Here is a 12,144-nt window from a genome sequence, read left to right on the forward strand (position 1 = left end):
TTAATGTGTGTGGTTGCATTCTAGCCGTGTAAATGACTTTCAAACTTTTCCTGTGTCGGGCCTGTTTTATAACTTTGTACAACGATATACAGCTGTACAGTTTTTGCAGCGCGAAACGAGGGTCCCTTCTTTTACTCTTTCAGCTGCGGCTCAGGCTCGGCAGCAGCGGAAGGGAAGGGAACGGGTGAGATGCGTAAACAAACTTGACAAGCTTGACAAGGCCGAGCTAAACAACCCTTGCAACAGCGGTAGAAACGCTATATAATATTTTAGTAACAGTTTAATTTGACTGTTGTAAGCACACTTGCTTTTTCGGAAACATTACTTAACAACGAAGCATTGTAAAAGCATGTATGATATTCAGTACGTTCAACAAGAAGCAGAAGATACAGTGGTAGGCAGGTTCCGCTGCGCAGACGAAATGCCGGAGAAGTGTAGAAGTTAACAGGCCCATCCCCGTTGTTGCAGCCTTGACAAGGTGTTAACGACGTGATCCAGTTGAGAGTTTCAGACTCAAATATGGTGTGCCGTTCGCGCCATCTCCTCGTGTTTATTTTTCTTTATTTAATTTTCCTGCTCTTATCTGACAGTCGATTTTCTTTGATTTTTTTTACAGGTGATAGTGTGAAAAATCCTGAATACATGGAGCGAAAAAAAAACACCGTTTCTTGCAATTTGTTTTAGGTATTTTCTTAATTTTCTTACACTAATAGAAGATCTCGACATGTCTTGATAAAATAATAATAATAATAATAATAAAACCAAACCAAACCAAACAAAAGAAAACAAAACAAAAAAAAAAGAATAAATAAATAGATAAATAAAATAAAAATAGATAAGTAAATAAGTAAATAAATAAATAATAGATAAATACACTAAACTATAAAAAAAAAAAAAAATTTTTTTAAAGTGCGGTTCACATGAGATGGCTACGGGGGGGTGGGGGTGGGACGGGGGTGAGGGGGGGGGAGAAGAAGAGGGGTATTTGCACGAAAACTGTTGTTTAAATGGATCACGCAGTTTAGAGTAATCAGTACAAAAGTCGAAACTCCTCCACTGGGTGAAATTAGGAAACTTAATTCATAGCTGTTCAGTTGCTATCAGTCCCAGCCCCGTCCGGTCCTCTGTCGGCTTCATCCGGCTCATATTCAGTCACTCATTTCACTATCTGTCCTGACGTCCTGCTGTGTTATCACGATAAAATCATTGTGTGAGACATATTCTGCACCTCCCTTCTCAATACATTTTTTGTCCTTTCATCACTGTTTTCGTCTGCACTCCGGCGATCTGCTGATTCAGTTTCCAGGTCACCTTCAGTTCCCGGCTTAATTGTAAGCCTACTGACGGAGGTATCTCTCTCTCTCCGAACCGGACTGAATCTTCATAAACGGGGCGGCCGGCTCAAACTGGTACTCCTTAAAATGACCGTCTTCCCTTTTTCAGTGGACTCGGACTATAAACAACTGAGCGAATTCAGTCTCCCACTATAATCCTGCCGTAGATTAAAGTCAGTGCAACTGACAAACCGAGGAACTAGTTAATGACAATTAATGCACACTGACTGAGATTAACAGTGACAGGTAACTGATGCACCACCAACATTAACAAACAAATTTTCTGTAAAAGTTCATCAAGGAACGCCCCCAAAGTCCCAAGATTTGACTTCGTGTTCAAATCCGGCCACTGATGCCGGCGCGGCAGTCTGTGTATGGTTTACTTGACTCAGGCGGGCGCCACACTATACTGATGATATGGAACTCCGTCCGACGACATGATCATTCCCAGAAACAATCAAACAACTTGACCAATCGCCTTCACTAAAAAAAAAAAAAAAAAAAAAAAAAAGCATCAAAGTTACCTTTCCCACATCATGCCATAATGTATTATACAAACTGTTCTTTTTGTTGATACTGTCAGCATTACCTTTCCCACATCATGCCATAATGTGTTATGTAAACTGTTCTTTTTGTTGATACTGTTTGCCACTTAAATAATTGTGTGCGGTTGCCGAGAACTGACCTCCGGGCCTAGCCACCCCCGCCATTCTGGTCCGTCTGTGTTGTGTTGTGTGTGCTTGTTTCTTTCAATGTGTTCTTTTCTTAAAATGTGTTTTACTAACACTATGCTTATGTGTGTGTGTGTGTGTGTGTGTGTGTGTGTTGGTGTGTGTGTGTGTGCGGTTTAAATGATGATTTTCCCAGTCTCCGACTTAGTATGTATTTCTTTTAACACAATCCTTTAATTTTCGTTTAGCATTATGTAGTGTAGACCCTGTTCAGGGCGGGGACTGGATGTAATAAAGCACACCAGTGCTTATCTTGACGCTTCCTTGAAACTAAATAATTATGTCGACTAAAACCGTCCTGGAGCAGAACGATTGTTGAGCACTGAGCAGATTTCTTCACTGAGCAGAACGATTGCTTTTCAAGTGACACTTTGTGAGCTGCATTCGAAAAAAGCTAGATTGCCCAAAAGAAAATATGGCTTGTGAATGAAGCAGTTAAAAGATTATCAACACCGTCATCATCATCATCATCGTTATCATTATCACTTTGATAATTATAATTATTATACATAAACGATTTTGCGCCAAGGGAAAGAACTGTCGTCATACACTGAAGAACAATAACTCGCAAGAAAGCCCAGCAGTTCGGGACTGTTTTGTTTACGTCTTGACTACAACGGTATGTCTCATTCTGTTGGTTAGTGTGCACACTGAGGAGTTTTTATCGAAGAGTGCGTAGTCATGGTGCAAATCAGATGAGAAAATTCGGACACACAACCTTGTGTGAAATATAGGTAGACTTCCTGGTACTTGTCTTTTTCTTTGGCACTTCGAGTGAGACGAAAAGCATGAATTATGAACTGCGTGCAAAATTCCCGAGCATCTTTACATCATTAGTGGCCAATGGGGGCATTGCTTTTGGGGTTATCTAGATTGTGAACCATTGTGCTTTGTAAAGAAATATATTGCTAATATTGTTTATTATTGATATTGTAATGAGAAAAGTTATCAGATGTTATTGTTTAGTGGGTTATTAATTATTTATTTGTAGTATTTATCAGCAGACTTTCTCACTAACAGATCAATTTCGATGCGAAATTCATTTTCCAGCATTTGATTTCAGTTCCAACTAACGAATTTTATGATAATCATCGTTGAAATTTTATTGATTGTAACTTTACATTTGAGCAAGTCAGCATATGTCATTATCTTGAGACACACACTTTTTCCTCTCTTTAGCACAGACCAATCACGTTCATTTACAAATCATAATTTGTTAGTGACATTTAAGTTGCAGCTTTAGATATTGGTAAAGGACTTCAGAGGCAGTGGGCCGGCCTCTATTATGTGTCATAAATTTAATTCCTGAATTTCTGTGTGTTGTTGTATATACTGTAAAACTTATGATTTGATTGCTGAAGGTAAATTTTTGCTTTTTTTTTTTCCATTTTACCCAGCAGTTATTAGTCTTCGCTATAAAAAAAAATTTAAAAAAAATGAAAGGAGGGTGGGGGGTTAATTTCATCCTGTCTTTGTGAGTTTGTATCCATATATGCCAAATGAAAATGCTTGGACTTTTAAATTAATTTTATCTTGATTAGTTTAAGGTCACAGAGTCAAAAGGAACCAGTTCTCTGTTGATAAACATAACTTTTCAAGGATGAGATTATTGTTGTTCTCTGAAAGCATTAGTAGAATAATACTGCTTTGCTGTGATCATGTAATTCTTTTTTTATCGTTCTGTTTTGATACACTTCAAGTAATTTCCAGTTTCCTTTCTTACTCAAAGAACCCATCAGTAGTTAAATTTGATATCATTTGATGAAGCTTTTTTTTTTCTTAAGGGGAGGGGGAGGGGTCATCTCCCCCATTCTCAAGTCCTGTCTGCTCACATTATTTTTGAATTCTGGAAAAGTTGAGACATTTATAATACACATGAAAAACTTAACTGACAAGGATTTTGCAATATCTTCCCGTCTCTTGTATTTTTCTGAATTAACTGATTGCCTCTTCATTGTCACACATGGTCTCTCCAGGTGTGTGTGTGTGTGTGTGTGTGTGTGTGTGTGTGTGTGTGTGTGTGTATGCCATTTTCTCCCATTCTGCTTTTCCTGTTTACAAATTCATCTCGACTTCATGTTCTGAAATGTAAATGGGTCTTGTGACTTCTCTTTGTTTGCATGCAGTTAAAGGGGGGTGGGGGAACTTAAACTGTTAAAGCAGCCTGAAAGACACGCACACACACACACACACACACACACACACACACACACACACACACACACACACACACACACACACACACACACACACACACACAGAGAGAGAGAGAGAGAGAGAATGTGTGTGTGTGTAGTACGCAGGCTGTTGACTACATCTTCAAAAGTTTTTCAGGTGTCAACAGTATCTTGTTTGTTTTGTTTTTTTATTCTTTTCGCTTCTTGAGATTTTTGCTGTTAGGACAGTAGAAGAAATATTATGTTTTGTTATTTAGCATCATAAATCATTGAGAAGTGCAAGGCGAAAGGAGCATCTTGTGGACTCAGTGATGTGTGTTGTGGGTTGATTGTTTTGTAGAGACTGGTTCAGAATCTGCAGAGTATGTAGTCATTTCTGGAGGAAAATGGAAGCAGTTGTTGATTTGAGACAGTTACTGAACAGGTTCTCAAATACTGCAGAATCACCCACAGATGACCCTCGAACTCACCTAGGCTCAAAACATTGCTGATGATAAATCTTGTTTTTTTCTTCTTCCTCATTTCAGATGGCTGAAATGAACTTACTGTACTGTGAACTGAACCAGGACTGAAGCGCAGCTTCTACTACTAGCGCTTCAACAACAACAACAACAACAACGTACCAGAAGCCATTGTATTCTAACTTCAATATACCCCTTCATGAAAGTGAAAGCAGCATGGGAGACTGCACAGGCAGGAAACAGAACAGGAAGAAGAACAAGCGAGGAGGAGGAGGAGGAGGAGAGCAGCATCAGCACAGCAGCTCCTCCTCCGGCAGCAGCCCGGAGATGGAGAACCTGGTGGCAGTGTTCGGGGACAAGGAGATCCTCAGGTACCTGATCGCGGCCCAGTCAGACGACGTGGCCACACTGCGGGGCTACCTGGAGCAGGGCATGCCGGTGGACACGCGCTGCCTGATGTTCCTGGACACCGCGCTGCACAAGGCCTGCAGGACAGGCAGCACCAAGGCTGCCTGTCTTCTGCTGCAACACGGCGCCGACCTCACCACCAAGACTGGTGAGTGCTGTTTTTGTTGTCATTATTATTATTATCATCATTTTTCTACTTCACCATGGCACAGACCTTGCCACCAAAACTGATGTTATTGTCATTATTATTATTGTTGACTCACTTGTGTAAACAAAGTGAGTCTATGTTTTAACCTGGTGTTCGGTTGTCTGTGTGTGTGTGTGTGTGTGTGTGTGTGTGTGTGTCGTGTGTCTGTGTGTCCGTGGTAAACTTTAACATTGACATTTTCTCTGCAAATACTTTGTCAGTTGACACCAAATTAGGCATAAAAATAGGAAAAATTCAGTTCTTTCCAGTCACCTTGTTTAAAACAATATTGCACCTCTGGGATGGGCACAAAAAAATAAAAAATAAGCCTGATTATATGCAAACTGCATTTACTGTTATATTTATATTTTTTGTATTCTCTAAACTTGGCACTTTGATCTGATATTCTGACCCAACAACAAGAGCAGTCATTATTATCATTTTTTGTTCAAAGAGAAACTTCTTTTGCTAAGCATGGAAGTTTTATTTATTTTGCAAACGTTTGGTGCAGATAGTAAAAAAGGGACCTCACTACCAAGTGTGGTAACTGATGTTATTATCATCTAAAGGCAGTATTTTGGAAGTTTGATAGAAAGGCGCAATAACCAAGTGGTTAAAGCATTGGACTTTCAATCTGAGGGTCCCGGGTTCAAATCAAGGTAACAGCGCCTAGTGGGTAAATGGTGGAGATTTTTCCAATCTCCCAGGTCAACATTTGTGCAGACCTGCTTGTGCCTGAACCCCCTTCGTATGTATACACAAGCAGATCAAATATGCATACACAAGTATGGCTGCCTACATGGCATGGTAAAAACGGTCATACACGTAAAACCCCACTAGTGTGCATGCGGGTGAGTGTGGGAATTGTGGCCCATGAATGAAGAAGAGGAAAGTGATCACTTTACTTCAATTTCTTGAAATCATTCTGAGCAGGAAGTCACAGTTAATAAAGCTGCTTAACAGTGCAGAGACACTTGTGGTAGCTTTGGGTTGTTTATTTTTTAGTGGCACTTTGACAGGTTGTGAACTGCTAGTCAGTCTTACATCATGTAGTATGCCGTTTCTTCTGGAAAGAATTGTTGTTAGTTATTTGAGCACATGCATGTTTCTTGTTTTGTTACTTAACCTGTTTCTTCTTTAAAGAATCAATGTTAGTTCTTAGTGCACATGTATGTTTCTTGTTTAACCTCTTTCTTCTTTAAAGGATTGTTATTAGTTATTTGGGCACATGTTTCAGTGTGTTGGGTTATGCTGCCTGTCAGGCATCTGCTTAGCAGATGTGGTGTAGCGTATATGGACCTGTCTGGTTGCAGTGACGCTTCCTTGAGTAGCTGAACTGAACTAAACTGAGCACATGCATATTTCTTGTTTAGTTAGTTTGACCAGTTTTTTCTTTGAAGAACCGATGTTAGTTCTTTGCACACATGCAGGTTTCTTTTTTCATTAGTTTAACCTGTTTCTTCTTTAAAGAATTGTAATTAGTTATTTGTGCACATGTTTTAAGTGCGTTGGGTTATGCTGCTGGTCAGGCATCTACATAGCAGATGTGGTGTAGCATATAAGGACTTGTCCAAACACAGTGACACCTTTGAGTAGCTGAACTGAACTGAACTTAGCACATGCATGTCTCTTGTTTAGTTTCCTTGTTTCTTCTGTAAAGAATTGTTGTTAATTATTTGAGCACATGCATGCTTCTTGTTTATTAACTGTTGGTTTAACCTGTTTCTTCTGTAAAGAATTGTTGTTAGTTATTTGTGCACTTGCATGTTTCTTGTTTCGTTAGTTTAACCTGTTTTTTCTTTAAAGATTGTTGTTCGTTCTTTGTGCACATGCACATGTTTTGTGTGTTTTTTCTCTACCGCTCCTGTCTGTTGTGGTCAGATGATGGTCAGAGTGCCCTGCACATTGCTGTGAAGAACCGCCAGCCTGACGTCATGGAGACGCTGCTGTTGCACGGCGCCAGGCCAGACACAAGGGCGGAGCCCAGCCAGGTTACGCCCCTGATGCTGGCCGCCAGCATGACCAACACGGCTATCGTGTATCAGCTGATCCAGACAGGCAGCAGCCTGAACCTGCAGGACAGGGCCGGGATGAGCGCGCTACACCACTGCTTCAGCTACTACCAGGACCGGCCAGAGTTTATCGCTCACTCCGTCGACTGCGCTCGCCTCCTTGTGGAAGCTGGCGCCGACATGCACGTCAGAGACAACAGCCTCAAGTTTCCGCTCACCAGGGCCATGGAGAAGATGAACATGAGGGCGGTGAAGTACTTCCTGGCTCAGAATGCCGACCCTGACAGTCACTACCTGTGCTACCACTCTGCTCAGTGTCTGTCTCCCCTTGCCTTTGCTGTGGTGACGCGGCGTCACCAGCTGGGCAGTTTGTTGTGGCACGCTGGGGCCACGTGCCGGGGGTTGTGGTCAGCTGATGAATCGCTGCAGCATCTGATGGCAGAGATCGACCTGTCCGCCTTTCCCTTCGCCCAGCCCCGCACTTTGAGAGAGGTCAGTAGGAAGAGCATCCGAGACCACTTTCGTTCCTGTGCTGTTGTGGGACTCAAGTTCAGAGAGAGTGTCAAGACCCTTGCCATCCCAGCCTCTCTGAAAGACTTCATTTTGCTGGAGGACCTTTTAAGACTTTGAAATGAGAACTGGGATGACATGGAACCGCCTTTCTGGGATGACATGGAACCATCTCTGAAAGACTTCCTTTTGCTGGAGGACCTTTTAAGACTTTGAAATGAGAACTGGGATGACATGGAATCATCTCTGAAAGACTTCATTTTGTTGGAGGACCTTTTAAGACTTTGAAATGAGAACTGGGATGACATGGAACCATCTCTGAAAGACTTCATTTTGCGGGAGACTTTTTAAGACTTTGAAATGAGAACTGGGATGACATGGAACCATCTCTGAAAGACTTCATTTTGCTGGAGGACCTTTTAACTCTCTCAGTACGGCCAGTCCTCTCTTCTCCTCGACACAGATCCCTCGGATGTCCAGTGGGTGTCTGAATGACCCAACCTTTAGCTTCCGTCATCAGAATTGTGGTATTCTTTGTCAACATTCACCTCTTCAGTCTAAGAGCCTTCCGCTAACAATATTTTGATGACGGTAATTGGGGTGAAACGCTGTTAACGTCGTCTGTTTCGCCGTTCGTATGGAGAGAGTTAAGACTTTGAAATGAGAACTGGGATGACATGGGACCTTCTCTGAAAGACTTCATTTTGCTGGAGGACCTTTTAAGACTTTGAAATGAGAACTGGGATGACATGGAACCACCTCTGAAAGACTTCATTTTGCGGGGAGACCTTTTAAAACGTTGAAATGAGAACTGAGATGACATGGAACCATCTCTGAAAGACTTCATTTTGCGGGAGACTTTTTAAGACTTTTAAATGAGAACTGGGATGACATGGGGACAGTTTTGGTTTTGTTGCTGTGAAACAGATTTTAAGTTCGGTTGATATCATGTTTTGTTAGCTTTTAATTAAGTTTTCCTAAAGTATGCTTCTTTTTTTCTTCTTGAAGTAAGAATCAAACGTTCATGTTTCTGTTTATATGAAATATAGGGCCTGTAAACTCTGCACCTCAAGCACAAAATTAGTTGATTATCACATAGGAAGCAATCACAAAACAAAAAGATCTGTGTTGCAGATGATCACATTTTTACAGCACTCTTCCTGATTATGTGAGATAAATTTCTTTGACTTTTTGCATGTCCGGGAATCTTTGATATTGAAAAGATGGTTGCAGAAGAGCCTGCATATTGTTATAAAAATAGATAGTCCTGTTTTATGGAAGAAGTGCATGAGATTGGTGTGGTGGAAGGGGGCGGAGGTGGGGGTGGAGGGCTGCAGAATACTGTCAACAAATTCTGTGCATTTGCATAGTTATTACTTTTGCTTTCGATTATAATACTTTTTCTTTCTTTATTCTTTTAAAAAATTTTTCTTTCTATTATAATACTTTTTCTTTCTTTATTCTTTAAAAAATTTTTTAATGGATATTGGACTCTTCATAATTTTGAATGTTACGATTTGCTCCTGTGACTTCGGGATAGGTATTGTTCTGCTTGTTTCGCATTCTTGATCTGTAAATGATGTCCACGAGTGGGTTTTCATGTGTATGGCCATTTTTACCCTTTATTTAGGCAGCCATACACTGCTTTCAGGGGTGGGTTTGGTTCAGTGATAATTTCATCTTTCAGCATTTATCATCTTCGTCAAATACCTCAAAAATTATTCTCAGTCATGGACCCAGTGTGAATTCTTGAAACATTTATAGACTGGTAAAGATCCATCGTTTGACAGTGCAAACACACACAGTCCTCCCTATTATCTTGAAGTCTGACAGAGCTGATAATTGTTTCTGAAGATGCTGTATTTCAGAGTGTTAGGATCAGTCTCCTTTGACTGATTGATCTATTGGACAAATAGTGTAATTTGTATTCAAACAAATTTGGTGGAAAGACAGAACTGGTTCATGCATGGTGCTTTCACCTGTGGCAGACCTGTCAGTTTTGAATACATGTTTTGCACAGTGCGGTCTGCCCTGAGATGGCCTAAACGGTCGGCTGGGCTCTAAACAACATGAATTGAAACTGAGAAACAGAAGAGTGAAGGTCAGTTTGAGAAAGAGTTTACAATAAAATGTGGTGTTTTTCGTTTTTGTAATGTTGAAAAGTGTGGAATTACTCATATAATGTGATGCTGCTTCTGGTATTCTGCATGTTGTTTATATGTGACCAGTTCAGCAAATGACTTAGAACTATGCATTTTTGAAAGTAATGATCAAATTGTGTGCATCTATATCAGTAGGATCTAGGGACTCCAAAACCATCCAGCTTTCTTCTTTCTTATCATAATGTCAGTGGGTGGGATGTAGGGGCTCCACAACCATCAAGCTTTCTTCTTTCTTATCATAATGTCAGTGGGTGGGATGTAGGGGCTCCACAACCATCAAACTTTCTTCTTTCTTATCATAATGTCAGTGGGATGTAGGGGCTCCACAACCATCAAGCGTTCTTCTTTCTTATCATAATGTCAGTGGGATGTAGGGGCTCCACAACCATCAAACTTTCTTCTTTCTTATCATAATGTCAGTGGGATGTAGGGGCTCCACAACCATCAAGCTTTCTTCTTTCTTATCATAATGTCAGTGGGATGTAGGGGCTCCACAACCATCAAGCTTTCTTCTTTCTTATCATAATGTCAGTGGGATGTAGGGGCTCCACAACCATCAAGCTTTCTTCTTTCTTATCATAATGTCAGTGGGTGGGATGTAGGGGCTCCACAACCATCAAGCTTTCTTCTTTCTTATCATAATGTCAGTGGGATGTAGGGGCTCCACAACCATCAAGCTTTCTTCTTTCTTATCATAATGTCAGTGGGATGTAGGGGCTCCACAACCATCAAGCGTTCTTCTTTCTTATCATAATGTCAGTGGGATGTAGGGGCTCCACAACCATCAAGCGTTCTTCTTTCTTATCATAATGTCAGTGGGATGTAGGGGCTCCACAGCCATCAAGCGTTCTTCTTTCTTATCATAATGTCAGTGGGATGTAGGGGCTCCACAGCCATCAAGCGTTCTTCTTTCTTATCATAATGTCAGTGGGATGTAGGGGCTCCACAACCATCAAACTTTCTTCTTTCTTATCATAATGTCAGTGGGATGTAGGGGCTCCACAGCCATCAAGCGTTCTTCTTTCTTATCATAATGTCAGTGGGATGTAGGGGCTCCACAACCATCAAGCTTTCTTCTTTCTTATCATGATGTCAGTGGGATGTAGGGGCTCCACAACCATCAAGCTTTCTTCTTTCTTATCATAATGTCAGTGGGATGTAGGGGCTCCACAACCATCAAGCTTTCTTCTTTCTTATCATAATGTCAGTGGGATGTAGGGGCTCCACAACCATCAAGCTTTCTTCTTTCTTACCATAATGTCAGTGGGATGTAGGGGCTCCACAACCATCAAGCGTTCTTCTTTCTTATCATAATGTCAGTGGGATCTAGGGGCTCCACAACCATCAAACTTTCTTCTTTCTTATCATAATGTCAGTGGGATGTAGGGGCTCCACAACCATCATGCTTTCTTCTTTCTTATCATAATGTCAGTGGGATGTAGGGGCTCCACAACCATCAAGCGTTCTTCTTTCTTATCATAATGTCAGTGGGGTGTAGGGGCTCCACAACCATCAAACTTTCTTCTTTCTTATCATAATGTCAGTGGGATGTAGGGGCTCCACAGCCATCAAGCGTTCTTCTTTCTTATCATAATGTCAGTGGGATGTAGGGGCTCCACAGCCATCAAGCGTTCTTCTTTCTTATCATAATGTCAGTGGGATGTAGGGGCTCCACAACCATCAAGCTTTCTTCTTTCTTATCATAATGTCAGTGGGATGTAGGGGCTCCACAACCATCAAGCTTTCTTCTTTCTTATCATAATGTCAGTGGGATCTAGGGGCTCCACAACCATCATGCTTTCTTCTTTCTTATCATAATGTCAGTGGGATCTAGGGACTCCACAACCATCAAGCGTTCTTCTTTCTTATCATAATTGTGTTGAAGTACATCTAGGTGTAAGCAGTTGGATGGTGAGAACATTGCTAAACATTGTATCATATGTTATAATATTTCATGCAAAACTTTTTTTTTCTTTTTCACCCTGATTAACCTGTGGCATCAGTGAAGTAAATGAATGTGATACTATCTGGCAAAGCTTTAAAATAATATTGAATTCAAACTATTTGGCAAAGCTTTAAAATAATATTGAATTCAAACTTGTATGATTACACCATGTATGTGCCTTTTGTATGATCATATACAGCTGGTAATGTTCTTAAAT

At 40.8% G+C, this 12,144-nt stretch overlaps 1 protein-coding gene across 2 annotated transcripts; it reads left to right on the top strand.

Moving 5' to 3' along the window:
• The first annotated feature begins 2,623 nt into the window (after positions 1 to 2,623).
• On the top strand, positions 2,624 to 10,675 carry LOC143283431 (ankyrin repeat and SOCS box protein 16-like). Of its 2 annotated transcripts, none has more exons than XM_076589667.1 (3): positions 2,624 to 2,684; positions 4,770 to 5,259; positions 7,180 to 10,675. In XM_076589667.1, exons 2-3 carry the CDS (start codon positions 4,920 to 4,922, stop codon positions 7,938 to 7,940), a joined length of 1,101 nt encoding a protein of 366 aa, XP_076445782.1. In that variant the 5' UTR covers positions 2,624 to 2,684; positions 4,770 to 4,919; the 3' UTR covers positions 7,941 to 10,675. The 2 variants fall into 2 exon arrangements, with proteins under 2 accessions (XP_076445782.1, XP_076445783.1); XM_076589668.1 differs by lacking the exon at positions 2,624 to 2,684 and adding an exon at positions 2,689 to 2,811.
• Positions 10,676 to 12,144: the final 1,469 nt, after the last annotated feature.

The sequence above is a fragment of the Babylonia areolata genome, chromosome 6 (assembly GCF_041734735.1).
Source record: "Babylonia areolata isolate BAREFJ2019XMU chromosome 6, ASM4173473v1, whole genome shotgun sequence".
NCBI lineage: Eukaryota > Metazoa > Mollusca > Gastropoda > Neogastropoda > Buccinidae > Babylonia > Babylonia areolata.

Bases quoted from the DNA above. Each gene is read 5' to 3' on its own strand.
- LOC143283431 (XM_076589667.1), top strand. From the start codon at position 4,920: ATGGGAGACTGCACAGGCAGGAAACAGAACAGGAAGAAGAACAAGCGA. The intron at 5,260-7,179 runs GTGAGTGCTGTT...TGTTGTGGTCAG, and splicing joins CGACCTCACCACCAAGACTG to ATGATGGTCAGAGTGCCCTG.